The sequence below is a fragment of the Ranitomeya variabilis genome, chromosome 6, assembly GCF_051348905.1.
Source record: "Ranitomeya variabilis isolate aRanVar5 chromosome 6, aRanVar5.hap1, whole genome shotgun sequence".
In the NCBI taxonomy this organism is placed as follows: Eukaryota; Metazoa; Chordata; class Amphibia; order Anura; family Dendrobatidae; genus Ranitomeya; species Ranitomeya variabilis.
In genome coordinates, this window is record NC_135237.1 from 198,604,277 (window position 1) to 198,622,018 (window position 17,742).

Genomic DNA, 17,742 nt, shown 5'->3' on the forward strand with positions numbered 1-17,742 from the left:
AGACATTGAAAAACTGTAACAAGTTAAAAGAAAAGCTAACATGATGATGAGTGGACTGCAAAGTATGGCCTACGTGGAACGGTTAAGGGTATGTGCACACGTTGCGGATTCTCTGCAGATCCGCAGCATTTTTTGCGGTGCAGAAACGCTGTAGATCCGCAATTGATTTACAATACAATGCAAATCAATGAGAAAAAAAAGCGCTGTGAAGATGTTGCGGAAAATTCCGTGCGTTTACGCTGCGGAATAAAAGAAGTAGCATGTCACTTCTTTTTTGCGGATCTGCAGCATTTTTGTACCCATTCCATTATAGGCTGGTTTCACAATTGCGCTTTTGTAGGTTGCGTTTTAGCGCTAAAAAACGCAAAAAAAGCATGCTTTTTTTCCTATACTTAACATTAAAAACGCATGTGTTTTTTCGCATGCGTTTTCGGCAACGCATGCGTTTTTTGACGCGTGCGTTCATTTGCAGAAATGCAACCTGTAGTAATTTCTAGCGCCGGTTTTTTGCCGCGAAAAAACACATGCGTTTTTTTGCGGCAAAAAAATGCATTGCTGTCTATGTCAACGCATGCGTTTTTAAGCACATGCGTTTGTTTGCGTTAAAAACGCATGCGTTTTTATAGAAAAACACAAGAAAACACACAAAAAAACAAGAAAACCCTAACCCTAACCCTAGGGATCCTAACCCTAACCCTAACCGTTAGGGTTAGGATCCTAACCCTTAGGGTTAGGGTTAGGATCCCTAGGGTAACGGTTAGGTTTAGGGTTGGTTAGGATCCCTAGTAACCCTAGGAATACTAACCCTAACCCTAGGGATCCTAACCCTAACCCTTAGGGTTAGGGTTAGGATCCTAACCCTTAGGGTTAGGGTTAGGGTTAGGATCCCTAGGGTAACGGTTAGGGTTAGGGTTAGGATCCCTAGTAACCCTAGGAATACTAACCCTAGCCCTAGGGATCCTAACCCTAACCCTTAGGGTTAGGGTTAGGATCCTAACCCTTAGGGTTAGGGTTAGGATCCCTAGGGTTATGGTTAGGGTTAGGGGTAGGATTAGGGGTAGGGTTAGGGGTAGGGTTTGGATCCCTATGGTTAGGGGTAGGGTTAGGGTTAGGATCCCAAGGGTTATGGTTAGGGTTAGGGGTAGGGTTAGGGTTAGGATCCCAAGGGTTATGGTTAGGGTTAGGGGTAGGGTTAGGGTTAGGGTTAGGATCCCAAGGGTTATGGTTAGGTTTAGGGTTAGGGTTAGGGGTAGGGTTAGGGTTTGGATCCCTATGGTTAGGGTTAGGGTTAGGATCCCAAGGGTTATGGTTAGGGTTAGGGGTAGGGTTAGGGGTAGGGTTAGGGATGGGGTTTGGATCCCTATGGTTAGGGTTAGGGTTAGGGGTAGGGTTAGGGTTTGGATCCCTTTATCACCTTGATGGTGGGGGGTGGCTTATCAGTGACCTGGTGACCAGGACATTCTAATAAAAAGCTACCCCTAACCCTAACCCTAGGGATCCTAACCCTAACCCTAGCTAATTCTATTAATAGTGTGTTTTCTAGTTGATTTTGATAATTGGCAGCTGTCACACACTTCTCAGCATGCGTTTCAAAAACGCAAACGCGGGAAAAAAACGCATGTAAACGCGGGAAAACGCCGCGTTTTGCCGCGTTTTTTTTTTTGCCACAAAAACGCATGCGTCTAAAAAACGCACCGATGCATGCGTTTTCATGCGTTTTTTCACCACATGCGTTTTTTTAAAAAACGCTGCAGATCAAAACGCAAGTGTGAAACCAGCCATAGAAATCCACAGGGGTAAAAAACGCTGAAAATCCTCAAAAAATCCACAGCAAAACCACACCAAAAACGCTGCGGATCCGCACAAAAAACGCGACAAATCTGCAGCTGCGTTTTCTGCCAAGAGATGCAGAATCCGCACCAGAAATTCGTAAGGCTAATCCGCAACGTGTGCACATAGCCTAAAGGATCTGGGAATGTTTAGCTTGCAAAAAAGAAGGCTAAGAGGAGACTTAATAGCTGTCTACAAATATCTGAAGGGATGTCACATTGTAGAGGAATCATCATTCTTATTTGCACATGAAATCACAAGAAGTAATGGAATGAAATTGAAAGGGAGAAGATACAGATTACATATTAGATAAAACTTTTTGACAGTGAGGGTGATCAATGAGTAGAACAGGCTGCCATGAGAGGTGGTGAATTATCCTTCAATGGAAGTCTTCAAACAGAGGCTGCACAGACTGAATTCTACATTAAGCAGGGAGTTGACACGAAGACCCTGCAGGTCCCTTATAACTCTACTATTCTATGATTCTATGGAGATAGAGAGCCTGGGGTGGGCAGAGTTAGCTTTCTCAGGTCTGCTACATACTACATCTAAGAATTCTGATTGTGTCACATCGCTGGAATCAGGTTTTTTTTTCCTAAATTATGCTGGTCTCAGATGAGGTAGCAAAACTTGTTGACAGATTCCCTGTAAGAGGCATATCACTCTTAATGAATTTGGTGCATCTTCTAGCTGTCATGTGCCAGGATAAGAAATATACTCTCACACATTTGAAGCATACATTATGATGTATTTGCTGGCCCTGCTCAAATCCTTTGTGTGCTGCATTAAAAGTTAAAAGTTTTGTCTAGAATACTGATGCAAACTGTTTGATGAATCGGCATCAGAGGCTTTTTTCTTTTGTTTCTTTGGTTTCTAAAATGCAGTATACGGCTGTTTCCTGGTTTTCAATAAGAGAACTAGCTTTTTTTCAAATAACGTTGACTGATCAAAATTTAATTTTACTTTCATGTGCTAAACTAGAAAAAGTAAAATTGAGCTCTAATCGGTTAACAATAAGGTTAATTTATCTGTTAGACAGTTTGAATGATTTAATGTTTTTTTGGCTCTGGTGACAATTTTTTTCCAGAATATATTATAGACTTTGAGCTAAAGGGGTTGTCCTATTAACAACATATATCTTTTGTTCACAGGAATGGTAGTAATGTATGATCTCTGAAGCTGTGCCTGCTAGCTACCCTATTGATCACAAAACAGGGGCTCCCACAGTCACACATGTGAATATATCACTGGAGAGCATGTGTGACAGTCTTTTAGGGTATAACGTTCACAAATACTCACTACCACAAATTTCACATGGAGACTTTAGGTTCCCTATTCTTGGGATCAGTAAGGGATCAACTATCTGACCATTAACAATCTTAGTTATGTCATCCTGTAAATGGGAAATTTATGCTTATGGGTCAAGTTTATCAAAAGTTACAAAATATTTCACTTCATTTAAAAATAAAAAATATAAAAGAGGATTTTGATGTTCATGATTATTTAATGTTCAGCTTATTCAAGGCGCCATCATGCTGTAGTGCTGCATCACTTTCATTGTATAGCAAGCACAGCTCAATGATCCATATTTTGTAGTTGGTTGTGCCTGCTACTGGAGCTCCCTTTAGCTTAGCCCCATTAAAGTGAATGAGACTGAGCTGCAGTACTACACACCGACTACACAAAATGTGCAGAGCTGTGCCTGTTAAATAAAGAAAGGTATGCGTGTTCCCCAAGGCGCCCTGCTTTTTCCAATCAGCTGATTGCTGTTCTTGCGGGGTGTCAGTCCTTCAGAATCTAATATTGATGGCCTGACGTATGGTAAGGTCATCAATATCATGGTCCAGGAATACATCATGGTTAATTTAAAGGAAAAAACAACAAAAAAAGGAAAAGAAAACAGCATTTCTAAGCTGAATACTCAACTTTCTCAGGTAAAATGGGTCTAGCTGAGCACAGCATTTGGCTGTAGGAGGCATGCAATTATTTTTAATTTAGTTTTATTTCATACTTAATCAGCTACTATTAAACTGGAGCTATTAAACCACGGCTAAACTGCCTCATTTATTTCTTCTTATTTTTCAGTGGATTCGCTGTTTGCATGGGATCATTTTATTTTTAAGAATTATTATATTTATAAAACTGCTCCGTTTTTACAAAATAATGGCTTCTTGTGTGGCAGTATTTCAGCATTCTTGCTCCAGCTCAGCATTCCTAGTGGTGAGTAGTGAGTACATTTATTTCATAATAAAGATTACATTTTTATGACACCTTGTGGACCATCAAACTGGCTTGTCTGTAACCGGGTGGTATAGTGCATGTACAATAGTATTTTTTTTAAAGGTGCAATATTGTCACTGATTCTTTTCACTGATTTTAATCTCCATCTACTGTACATGGATATCTGCATTCTAAGGGTACGTGCCCACAATCCGGAGTTGCTGCAGGTTTGACGCTGCGTATTCATTTATTATAACACCCACAACAGCCAGCTGTAACATCATGGTGGATGGTATTTAAGGAAATCCCATGTCCATTATGGGTCCACAGACGCCTGTGGATCACCCGCAGAGACTGACATACGGCGCGTCTTTCCAGAACTCTGCATGACAAATTGTCTTGCTGAGACACTAGTAGTGTCCGCAAGAGAAATTACATCAATAGAATGTATTGAACACTGTACATCTGCATGGTTTAGTGAACACATGCGGATTTACCTGCATTCAGTAGGCTGCGGAACTAGCAACGCTTTGGATGCAGCAAACATGCCCTGAGTCCAAAGCGCTGCTAATTCTGGATCGTAGGCACCTGGCCTTAATGACATGAATGGTGGTAAACATTTGTTGTCTGAAAGGATTATTCTCATGCTAATGCAGCGCCCCAGAGTCCTGGTCGTTGCAGTACTGTGGCTCCGCCGCTAAGGGGGGCTATGGTATGTCTGATGGCACTGAAGGAGCTCATCTGACCAGGTATCACATACACCAATACATTTCACAGTCTGGCCTCCAGGGGGAGCTAAGGGTACAATTCATTAGGCCACTCCTCACAGTCTGGTAAAACTGGGGGTTAGGCAGGAAGTTAGAGAGAACGCTGACTGGGTTGGAACCAGGCAACACCTTGTGGCAGAGGGTGTTGTAGGGGAAGATTCGGTAGGGTCCCTGTCAGGGGTGGGATCCTGATGACAGAGGCCTGGCAAACAGAGAGAAAGCTACGGGACCGCGCCTGCACTTGATAGCGGCGGTGCCCTAAGAAAGGACAAGAAGCGAGATTTATTGTGCTGAGTGAGAAACGAGATCAAAGCAAGAAGGAGAATACCAGTAGGAGTCGTGCTGTAAGATTGAGGCAACATCCTACTGAGGCGTAAACAACCGGCAGCCGGAACGCCGAGGAGGTACAGAGCTCTAAGCCATACTTCAAACCAACGGCAGGACAGTCAGTCACAGGCGGGCTGTCTCACCTAAATCACCTACGCAGACATAGGGGGCAACCTTTGGAGAGGGGCGACTCTAGGGTCCCGGAAGAGCTCCGAGCCTACCCGTCATACGGGTGCGTCCCAACCATAACACCTGGGAGGGACGGAAGATTAGCAGAAGATCATCTAATCGAGTTGTGAGGGAACACGAGAAACAGACACAACAGTTGTGGGGACTATCCCGTAAGCACAGCAGGGGAGGACCACAACACATAGCGCTAGCAGGAAGGCACAGATTTCCACCTGCAAAGGGAACTCTGGAGGTGCCATTGGACCGGCCGGACTTGCGCAGCCCGGTTAACCGTATTCCGGATTGAGGACCCTGAAGCCTTCAGTAAAGAGGTAAAGAGACTGCAACCTGGTGTCCTCGTTATTGACTGCGACCGGCACTACACTACCACCATCATCCACATCTATCACTGTGCGCCCCTCAGCAGGGTCACGGAACCGGGTCTAGCCACCGTGACAACCCCAGAGCAGAGACCCAAAGGCCCGGTACCGGGTACCCCTCGGCTCTGCGGCAGTGGGGGCGCTACACTAATACTAAGAAGTGTCACGCTCACAGATGGTCACATGGTTTATGGATCCACTGTGCCATAGGGCCGGACTTGCATGGGGTGCGAAGTTAAGCAGCTACCTGGTGTTCACTGGAGCTCCTAATGGTAGAGTCAGCCTTGAGCTGCAGGAAGCCGCCAGGAACCACTCCTAGGCAGTCCCCAGTACCACAGCTGTCGACCTCTAGAATGGGCTAATGAGTTCTTAGCCATAGAAGACCTAAGAGAAGTGGATACGTGGATGAAACATCTGATAACATATAGAAGACAATCTTCTCCGAATGCAATACTCCTAACTGGAGCTCTACTTGTTCTGTGACAACTTGATTGACTTCGGATAGGCCCTTTCCTTTGACTGATGATACTTTCAGCGGATTCTAGAGGTGTTGCACGGGAATCTGATATCGATCGACCACAGCCTTCTGCAGGAAACTTCCCACTGAACCAGAGTCAGGATAAGCTGTCTTGACTAACCGGATGCCTCCACAGGACACAAACACATTCAGAATCAGTGGCAAAGAATTTCCACTCTCAACTAGGGAAGTTTCACCTACTGGATCTAGGTTTTGGAGGTTTTCAGATCTCCCCAGACAGCAACAGAAATGTTCTGCGCTACCGCAGCCATAGCACGCTCCCTTGGCACAACCACATTATGGCTGCTGCACCACCAGCCTAATACGATTGACCTGCATGGATTCAAAATAGATAAGAGTCTCTGGAAACTGGGGAGCAAATAGTCTCTGGAAAGACGGAGCCAGACGCAACGGTTTCCTCTCACGTGTCAGCTCTTTAATCCGCTCCATGAACCTCTGGTTGATCCGGACTGATAGGCAAATCAATTTATCAGGAGTAACAGGGATGTCATGACCAGCCAATTCATCCTTGATCCTTCCAGATAATCCCTCCCACAAGGTTTCTACCAATGCTTAGTCGTTCCAACCTAGGTCGGAAGACAGGGTGCGGTACTAGCTTACTGTCAGATCTCCCTGACACAGTCTGAGAAGGGAAGAGGCTATATGACCAGGCTCATTGAATACCTTTTAGAAGGCCACAAGGAAGATCCATAGTCACAGGGTCCCCTCTCTCCCACAAGGGGTTGAGCCATGCTAGGGCCTCTCGTACAAGGTGGAACATGGGGAATTGTTATGAACTGGTGGCCTAGGAGCAGCATGGACGAGCTCTGGAGTAGGTGGCCTCTATACTGACCGCAGACCCTGAACTTAACACATCAACTAGAAGTAGCCATGGGATGTTCCTGTCACTCCCTAGACACCTCGTCACGGCCGGAGGACTAATTACACCTAAAGGAAGAAACAGGAATACTATCTTGCCTCAGAGAAAATTCCCAAAGGAAAGGCAGCCCCCCACAAATATTGACTGTGAGAGGAGAGGGAAATTACAAACGCAGACTGAAAACAGAATTTAGCAAAGGAGGCCACGCTACCTAGAAAGAAAAGACAGGAAAGAGTACTGTGCGGTCAGTATAAAAAATACTACAAAATCCACCACAGAGAATACAAAAATCTCCACACCTAACTAAAGGCATGGAGGGTAACTCTGTGACTCCAGAGCTTCCAACTTGGCTGAGTAAATCTTAACACAGACAAAGCTGGACAAGAAAAAACATAGCAATTCACAGAACTATTAAGTCCACCGCATGTGGACTGTAAAAACAGAGCCAGGACTTATCTTTGATGATTTGGACAATCCAGAAGGAGAAACCAAGCAGAGATGTGGATCCCTAGAAAACAATGGACAACTGGCACTCAATAAAGGAAGGAGCCAGACTAAATAGCCCCGTCCAAAGTGGAAGCAGCTGATGACTGTTGTGAAGGACAAACAGCAGCACTACCACTTATAACCACCGGAGGGAGCCTAAGAGCAGAACCCACAACAGAATTCACAACAGTACTCCCCCTTGAGGAGGGGTCACCGAACCCTCACCAGAGCCCCCAGGCCGATCCGGACGAGCCAAATGGAAGGCACGAACCAAATCGTCAGCATGAACATCGGAGGCAACAACCCAAGAATTATCCTCCTGGCCAGAACCCTTCCACTTGACAAGATACTGAAGCCTCCGTCTAGAAAAACGAGAATCCAAGATCTTCTCCACAACATACTCCAACTCCCAAACAATCAACACCGGGGCAGGAGGATCAACAGAGGGAACCACGGGCACCACATATTTCCACAACAAAGATCTATGAAAAACATTATGGATGGAAAAAGAGGCTGGAAGGGCCAAACGAAAAGACACTGGATTGATAATCTCAGGAATCCTATAAGGACCAATAAACCGAGGCTTGAACTTCGGGGAAGAAACCTTCATAGGAACATGACGAGAAGACAACCAGACCAAATCCCCAACCCGAAGCCGGGAACCCACACGCCGACCACGGTTGGCAATACGCTGAGCCTCCTCCTGAGACAACACCAAATTGTCCACAACATGAGCCCAAATCTGCTGCAACCTGTCAACCACAGAGTCCACCCCAGAATTACAAAAGAATGGTGACACCAGGGTAGCAGAACTAGCCCGATTATTAAGGGCAAACTCGGCCAATGGCAAGAAAGCCACCCAATCATCCTGATCGGCAGACACAAAGCATCTCAAATAAGTTTCCAAAGTCTGGTTAGTTCGCTCGGTTTGGCCGTTTGTCTGAGGATGAAATGCTTAAGAAAAAGACAAATCAATGCCCAGCTTAGCACAAAATGACCGCCAAAACCTAGAAACAAACTGGGAACCTCTATCGGACACAATATTCTCCGGAATGCCATGCAAACGAACCACATGCTGAAAAAACAACGAAACCAACTCAGAAGAGGAAGGCAACTTAGGCAAAGGTACCAAATGAACCATCTTAGAAAACCGGTCACAGACCACCCAGATAACAGACATCCTCTGGGAAACAGGAAGATCCGAAATAAAATCCATAGAAATATGCGTCCAAGGCCTCTCAGGGACCAGCAAAGGCAAAAGCAACCCACTGGCGCGGGAGCAGCAAGGTTTGGCCCGCGCACAAGTCCCACAGGACTGCACAAAAGAACGCACATCCCGTGACAAAGAAGGCCACCAAAAGGACCTACTAACCAAATCTCTGGTACCAAAAATCCCAGGATGGCCAGCCAACACAGAACAGTGAACCTCAGAAATCACTTTACTAGTCCATCTGTCAGGAACAAACAGTTTCCCCGCTGGACAGCGATCAGGTTTATCAGCCTGAAACTCCTGAAGAGCCCGTCGCAAATCAGGGGAGATGGCAGAAAGAATCACCCCCTCCTTAAGAACACCACCCGGCTCAAGAATCCCAGGGGAATCAGGCAAGAAACTCCTAGAGAGGGCATCAGCCTTAACATTCTTAGAACCTGGAAGATACAAGACAACAAAATCACAACGGGAGAAAAACAGGGACCATCGGGCCTGTCTAGGATTCAGCCGTTTGGCAGACTCAAGATAAATCAGATTCTTATGATCGGTCAAGACCACAATACAGTGCTTGGCCCCCTCAAGCCAATGTCGCCACTCCTCAAATGCCCACTTCATAGCCAACAACTCACGATTGCCGACATCATAATTGCGTTCCGCAGGCGGAAACTTTCGAGAAAAGAAGGCACATGGTTTCATCAAGGAACCATCAGAATTCCTCTGAGACAAAACGGCCCCTGCCCCAATCTCAGAAGCGTCAACCTCAACCTGAAACGGAAGAGAAACATCCGCCTGACGCAACACAGGGGCAGAAGTAAATCGGCGCTTAAGCTCCTGAAAGGCAGAAACGGCCTCAGAGGACCAATTAGCTACATCAGCGCCCTTCCTCGTCAAATCGGTCAGGGGTTTAACCACACTGGAGAAGTTGGCAATGAAACGTCGATAAAAATTAGCAAAGCCCAAAAATTTCTGAAGGCTCTTCACGGATGTGGGCTGGATCCAGTCATGAATGGCCTGAACCTTAGCCGGATCCATTTCTATAGATGATGGAGAAAAAATGAAGCCCAAAAAAGAAACCTTCTGTACACCAAAGAGGCACTTAGACCCCTTCACAAACAAGGCATTGTCACGAAGGACCTGAAATACCATCCTAACTTGTTTCACATGAGACTCCCAATCATATGAAAAAATCAAAATATCATCCAAATATACAATCATGAATTTATCAAGATAATTCCGAAAAATATCATGCATGAAGGACTGAAACACAGATGGGGCATTAGAGAGTCCGAATGGCATCACAAGATACTCAAAATGGCCCTCGGGCGTATTAAACGCAGTTTTCCATTCGTCACCCTGCTTAATACGAACCAGATTATATGCCCCTCGAAGGTCAATCTTAGTAAACCAACTAGCCCCCTTAATTCTGGCAAACAAATCAGAAAACAAAGGCAAAGGGTATTGGAATTTGACCGTGTTCTTAATCAATACAGGGTCTCAAGGAGCCATCCTTCTTGGCAACAAAAAAAAACCTGCTCCTAATGGAGAAGAAGATGGCCGAATATGCCCCTTCTCCAAAGACTCCCTTACATAGCTCCGCATGGCGGCATGTTCAGGCACAGACAGGTTGAAAAGTCGGCCCTTACGAAACTTACAGCCTGGAATCAAATCAATAGCACAATCACAGTCCCTATGCGGTGGAAGGGAACTGGACTTGGGCTCATCGAAAACATCCTGGAAATCTGACAGAAACTCAGGAATTTCAGAAGAGGGGGAGGAGGAAATTGACATCAGAGGAACGTCATTGTGAACCCACTGACAACCCCAACTAGTCACAGACATAGATTTCCAATCCAACACCGGATTATGTACCTGTAACCATGGAAACCCCAGCACAACAGCATCATGCAAATTATGTAACACCAGGAAGCGACAATCTTCCTGATGGGCTGGCGCCATGCACATGGTTAACTGTGTCCAAAACTGAGGTTTATTTTTAGCCAATGGTGTAGCATCAATCCCCCTCAAAGGGATAGGACTCCGCAAAGGCTGTAAGGAAAAACCACAACGTCTGGCAAATTCTAAGTCCATTAAATTTAAAGCGGCGCCTGAATCCACAAATGCCATGACAGAGAATGACGATAATGAGCAGATCAGGGTCACAGATAACAGAAATTTAGGTTGTACAGTACTGATAGTAACGGAATTAGCGATTCTCTTGGCACGCTTAGGGCAATCAGAAATAACATGAGCAGAATCGCCGCAGGAAAAGCACAACCTATTCTGATGTCTGAATCCTTGGCGTTCCGCTCTAGACACAATCCTATCACACTGCATAGGCTCAGGACTCCGCTCGGAAGACAACGCCATAGTGTGCACAACTCTGCGCTCACACAAGCGCCGATCAATTTGAATGGCCAGAGACATAGAATCACTCAGACCTGCAGGCGTGGGGAACCCCACCATAACATATTTAACAGATTCAGAAAGACCCTTTCTGAAAATTGCCGCCAAAGCATCCTCATTCCACTTAGTAAGCACAGACCATTTTCTGAATTTCTGGCAATATGACTCTGCCGCTTCTTGACCCTGACACAGGGCCAAAAGTGTTTTCTCAGCATGCTCTACAGAGTTAGGTTCATCATACAATAACCCAAGCGCCTGAAAAAAGGTGTCTACATTATGCAAGGCCGGATTCCCAGATTCCAGGGAAAATGCCCAATCCTGCGGGTCACCACGCAACAGAGAAATGACAATTTTTACCTGCTGGATGGGATCACCAGAGGAACGGGGCTTAAGAGCAAAAAACAGTTTACAGCTATTTTTAAAGCTCAAAAATGTGGACCTGTCCCCGAAGAACAGATCGGGGGTAGGAATTCTAGGCTCTAAAACAGGAGTCTGCACGATATAATCAGAAATACCCTGTACTCTAGCAGCAAGTTGATCCACCCGAGAAGCAAGCCCCTGAACATCCATGTCAACGCCTAACTCCTGAGCCACCCAGAAGTGAAGAGGGAAAAAAACACAACAGAGTACAGAAAAAAAAAATGGCTCAGCACTTTCTTTCCCTTCTTTTGAGATGCGGTTAACTCATTGTTGGCCAGTTGTACTGTTATGAACTGGTGGCCCAGGAGCAGCATGGACGAGCTCTGGAGTAGGTGGCCTCTATACTGACCGCAGACCCTGAACTTAACACATCAACTAGAAGTAGCCGTGGGATGTTCCTGTCACTCCCTAGACACCTCGTCACGGCCGGAGGACTAATTACACCTAAAGGAAGAAACAGGAATACTATCTTGCCTCAGAGAAAATTCCCAAAGGAAAGGCAGCCCCCCACAAATATTGACTGTGAGAGGAGAGGGAAATTACAAACGCAGACTGAAAACAGAATTTAGCAAAGGAGGCCACGCTACCTAGAAAGAAAAGACAGGAAAGAGTACTGTGCGGTCAGTATAAAAAATATTACAAAATCCACCACAGAGAATACAAAAATCTCCACACCTAACTAAAGGCATGGAGGGTAACTCTGTGACTCCAGAGCTTCCAACTTGGCTGAGTAAATCTTAACACAGACAAAGCTGGACAAGAAAAAACATAGCAATTCACAGAACTATTAAGTCCACCGCATGTGGACTGTAAAAACAGAGCCAGGACTTATCTTTGATGATTTGGACAATCCAGAAGGAGAAACCAAGCAGAGATGTGGATCCCTAGAAAACAATGGACAACTGGCACTCAATAAAGGAAGGAGCCAGACTAAATAGCCCCGTCCAAAGTGGAAGCAGCTGATGACTGTTGTGAAGGACAAACAGCAGCACTACCACTTATAACCACCGGAGGGAGCCTAAGAGCAGAACCCACAACAGAATTCACAACAGGGAATCCCACTTAAGCCCGATCAGAGGGAAACTAATAGGTTCTCGTTCAGACACACAGGTCTCAGGAAACAGTTCAGGTACCGTTGGCGTAGCTTCAGGGTCACGTATCACGTATACATTAAACAAGGCTACAGGGAAGATACAGGATAAGGAAATAACTACAATACACTTAGGGGGGACCTGGCAACATACAGTTGCACACATACTACCACTAAGAAACTATAAGGGATGCTCAGGCACCTCCCTATTGGGAAGAGTACCTTTTATACAAGATGCCTCCCAGCTATTGGCTGTGGGCATCTTTGCAGGTACGTGCACTACCCCTTTAAGAGCAAGGGAGCGTGCATGTGAGCACTAGGTGCGCTGCTGGAAACCAGCTCACAATCTTAACTCCTTATCAGTATGTCTTTGGACACAAACATGGAGAGAACACACAAACTCCTTGCAGATGTTGTTCTTGGTAGAATTTGAACCCAGAACCCCAGTGCTGCAATGCTGCATTGTGCATTGTACATTGCCACAATTTCTTTACAGCTTATCAAAAAATCATGGACATTCAATATTTTTTTTAAACATTGTAAAACTATGCATACATACAGTTGTGCTCAAAAGTTTACATACGTCTTTTTTTCAGAAAATATGAATGATAACACCAAAACTTTTTCTTCACTCATGGCTAGTCGTTGGGTGAAGCCATTTATTGTCAAACTACTGTGTTTTCTCTTTTTAAATCATAATGACAATGCAAAACATCCAAATGACCCTGATCAAAAGTTTACATACCCTGGTGATTTTGGTCTGATAACATGCACAGAAGTTTGTATGGCTACTAAAGGTAACATCCTCACCTGTGACCTGTTTGCTTGTAATTGTCAGGACTCTGAATATTTTTTACCTTTTGTGCATTACTGCCCTTTTCCAAGATGGCGTCTTTGGTCTCATGTGCACTGTGTCTTCCTGCTATAAAACTCCACCCCAGCCTTCAGTCTGTGCTAGAGTATTCTGCCTTGCATCCAGCTCCTGACCTCTGATTACTCCCTGGCTATACACCTGCTCCTGTGAACCTGTGTGGTAATCCTGCTACTCTGCTCTGAGTTCCTGCTGCATACACAAGTTTCCAGTAATCCTCCTTCATCTGCTGCTCATGTTTACTTCATCTGCATTTGCTGGACATGTAAGCTGCTTCTGCTCTGCAATAACCTGAGACTATTAACCAGGCCTCCCTGGTTGAGCTAAGATATGATTTGAACTGCCTTATAAGCATATCTATCTGTGTTTGGACTAAGACAAGGATTTTTTCGTGTCAAGTTTCCTCAAGAATAACTGTGCTTCATAGACTTTCTGCTTGATTGCATTTTCCTCTGAAGTTTCCTATAGACTGCTAAGCTGTGTTTATTATGTGCACCAAGTGTTGTGGACTTGAGTTTCTCTCTGTACCTGTTTGAATCACCATGTGATAATATAGACTTTACCACTTATAAAACTGTGTCCTGTAGTTGTCTGTTGTGAACTATACTTTTTGGCTCCCTCTTGTGGTCACTAGTGATTTGGCACTTGGATTGTCTTTTACCAGGTTGGTGCTCACCTGCTTCGTTAGGCCTGGGGTGTTGCTATTTATACTTTCTGGATTCTCAGTCCAGTGCCTGGCATCGTTGTAATCAGTTCACTTCTGTTTGCTCCTGTCTTCAGGTCCTGGTTCTTTGCAAGATAAGCTAAGTTCTGCTTTCGTACTCTTGATCATTTGCATTGTTCATATTTTTTGTCCAGCTTGTACAATATGTGATTCCTGTTATTGCTGGAAGCTCTAGGGGGGCTGATATTCTCCCCCCACACCGTCAGTCGGTTTGGGGGTTCTTGGATATTCAGCGTGGATATTTTGCAGGGTTTTTTGCTGACCATATAAGTCTTCTTACTATATTCTGCTATTAGTCAGTGGGCCTCTCTTTGCTAAATCTAGTTCATTCTTACGTTTGTCTTTTCTTCTTACCTCACCGTTATTATTTGTTGGGGGCTTGTATTACTTTGGGGTCTTTTCTCTGGAGGCAAGAGAAGTCTTATTTTCCCTGATAGGGGTAGTTAGTTCTCTGGCTGGCGCGAGACGTCTAGGACCAACGTAGGCACGTTCCCCGGCTGCTGTTAGTGTTTGCGCTAGGATCAGGTATATGGTCAGCCTAGTTACCACTTCCCTATGAGCTGGTATTTATGTTTTGCAGACTTTGCTGTAATCTTTGAGGTCCCCTGCCATTGGGATCATAACAGTATGCCAGGCCAATAAATAGTTAATGCATTGCTGAAGTGGGATTAAAAGAAAAGAAGTTCTGAGTTTTTTTTTTTTTTTTTTCTTCCTCCCCTTTATCTCTGAGTGGCTTGAAGCTTTGCTGCAGACATGAATGTTCAGACCTTGATTACTAGTGTGGATCAGCTTGCTGCACGTGTGCAGGGCATTCAGGATTTTGTTGTTAGCAGTCCTATGTCAGAGCCTAAGATACCCATTCCTGAGCTGTTCTCTGAAGATCGATTTAAATTTAGGAATTTTAGGAATAATTGTAAATTGTTTCTATCTTTGAAACCTCGTTCGTCTGGAGATTCAGCTCAGCAAGTCAAAATTATTATCTCCTTCTTGCGTGGCGACCCTCAGGATTGGGCTTTCTCGTTAGCGCCAGGAGATCCTGCATTGGCGGATGTTGATGCGTTTTTTCTGGCGCTCGGATTGCTTTATGAGGAGCCTAATCTTGAAATTCAGGCAGAAAAAGCTCTACTGGCCATCTCTCAGGGCCAGGATGAAGCTGAGGTGTACTGCCAAAAATTTCGGAAATGGTCCGTGCTTACTCGTTGGAATGAATGTGCTCTGGCCGCAAATTTCAGAAATGGCCTTTCTGAAGCCATTAAGAATGTGATGGTGGGTTTTACAATTCCTACAAGTCTGAATGATTCTATGGCACTGGCTATTCAGATTGATCGGCGTTTGCGGGAGCGCAAATCCGCTAAACCTCTGGCGGTGTTGTCTGAACAGACACCTGTCTCAATGCAATGCGATAGAATCCTGACTAGAACCGAACGACAAAATCATAGACGTCAGCATGGGCTGTGTTTTTACTGTGGTGATTCTACACATGTTATATCAGCATGCTCTAAACGCCTAACCAAGGTTGTCAGTCCTGTCACCATTGGTAATTTGCAGCCTAAATTTATTTTGTCTGTGACTTTAATTTGTTCATTGTCTTCCTACCCTGTTATGGCATTTGTGGATTCAGGTGCTGCCCTGAGTCTTATGGACTTGTCGTTTGCCAAGCACTGCGGTTTTGTCCTGGAGCCTTTAAAGGTTCCGATTGCTCTCAGAGGAATTGATGCTACGCCACTGGCGGAAAATAAACCGCAGTATTGGACACAAGTGACCATGTGCATGACTCCTGAACATCGGGAGGTGATTCGTTTTCTTGTTCTGTATAAAATGAATGATTTGGTCATTTTAGGTCTGCCATGGTTACAGACCCATAATCCTGTTTTGGATTGGAAGGCTATGTCTGTCTCAAGTTGGGGTTGTCAGGGAATTCATTGCGATTCTTTGCCGGTGTCTATTGCTACTTCTACTCCTTCAGAAGTTCCTGAGTATTTGTGTGACTATCAGGATGTATTCAGTGAGTCCAGGTCCAGTGCTCTTCCTCCTCATAGGGACTGTGACTGCGCTATAGATTTGATTCCTGGCAGTAAATTTCCTAAGGGACGATTATTTAATTTGTCTGTACCCGAGCATGCCGCGATGCATTCTTATGTCAAGGAGTCTTTGGATAAGGGGCATATTCGTCCATCCTTTTCCCCTCTCGGTGCGGGATTCTTTTTTGTGGCCAAGAAAGACGGGTCTTTGAGACCTTGTATAGACTATCGGCTTCTGAATAAAATCTGTTATGACCCCAATGGCGAGGGTCTCAGAGGAACGTGGAAGTCTGCAGAGTACAAAAATCCAGCTCATAGGGCAGTGGTAACTGGGTTGACCATATATCTACTCCTAACGCCAACACTAGAAGTAGCCGGGGATCATTCCTACGTTGATTCTAGATGACACGCGCCAGCCGGAGAATCTAGCTACCCCTAGTAGAGGAAAACAAAGACCTTTCTTGCCTCCAGAGAAGGGGACCCCAAAGCTGGATAGAAGCCCCCCACAAATAATGACGGTTAGGTAAGAGGAAATGACAAACACAGAAATGAACCAGGTTTAGCACAGAGAGGCCCGCTTACTGATAGCAGAATAAAGAAAGGTAACTTATATGGTCAACAAAAACCCTATCAAAATCCACACTGGAAATTCAAGAACCCCCGAACCGTCTAACGGTCCGGGGGGAGAACACCAGCCCCCCTAGAGCTTCCAGCAAAGGTCAGGATATAGATTTGGAACAAGCTGGACAAAAATACAAAACCAAAACAAATAGCAAAAAGCAAAAGGCAGACTTAGCTGATATAACTGGAACCAGGATCAGTAGACAAGAGCACAGCAGACTAGCTCTGATAACTACGTTGCCAGGCATTGAACTGAAGGTCCAGGGAGCTTATATAGCAACACCCCTAACTAACGACCCAGGTGCGGATAAAAGGAATGACAGAAAAACCAGAGTCAAAAAACTAGTAACCACTAGAGGGAGCAAAAAGCAAATTCACAACAGTACCCCCCCCTTAGTGAGGGGTCACCGAACCCTCACCACGACCACCAGGGCGATCAGGATGAGCGGCATGAAAGGCACGAACTAAATCGGCCGCATGAACATCAGAGGCGACCACCCAGGAATTATCCTCCTGACCATAGCCCTTCCACTTGACCAGGTACTGAAGCCTCCGCCTGGAGAGGCGAGAATCCAAGATCTTCTCCACCACGTACTCCAACTCGCCCTCAACCAACACCGGAGCAGGAGGCTCAGCAGAAGGAACTACAGGCACAATGTACCGCCGCAACAAGGACCTATGAAATACATTGTGAATAGCAAACGACACAGGAAGATCCAGACGAAAAGATACAGGATTAAGGATTTCCAATATCTTGTAAGGCCCAATAAAACGAGGTTTAAATTTGGGAGAGGAGACCTTCATAGG

General features: G+C 45.1%; 1 protein-coding gene across 1 annotated transcript in view; it reads left to right on the plus strand.

Moving 5' to 3' along the window:
• Window positions 1-17,742, plus strand: part of LOC143782192 (polycystin-1-like protein 1) — a 264,298-nt gene that overhangs the window by 151,760 nt on the left and 94,796 nt on the right. Inside the window, exon 12 of the mRNA XM_077269385.1 lies at window positions 3,916-4,050. Within this exon, the coding sequence (XP_077125500.1) occupies window positions 3,916-4,050 (135 nt within the window). The remainder of the gene's footprint in view (window positions 1-3,915; window positions 4,051-17,742) is intronic.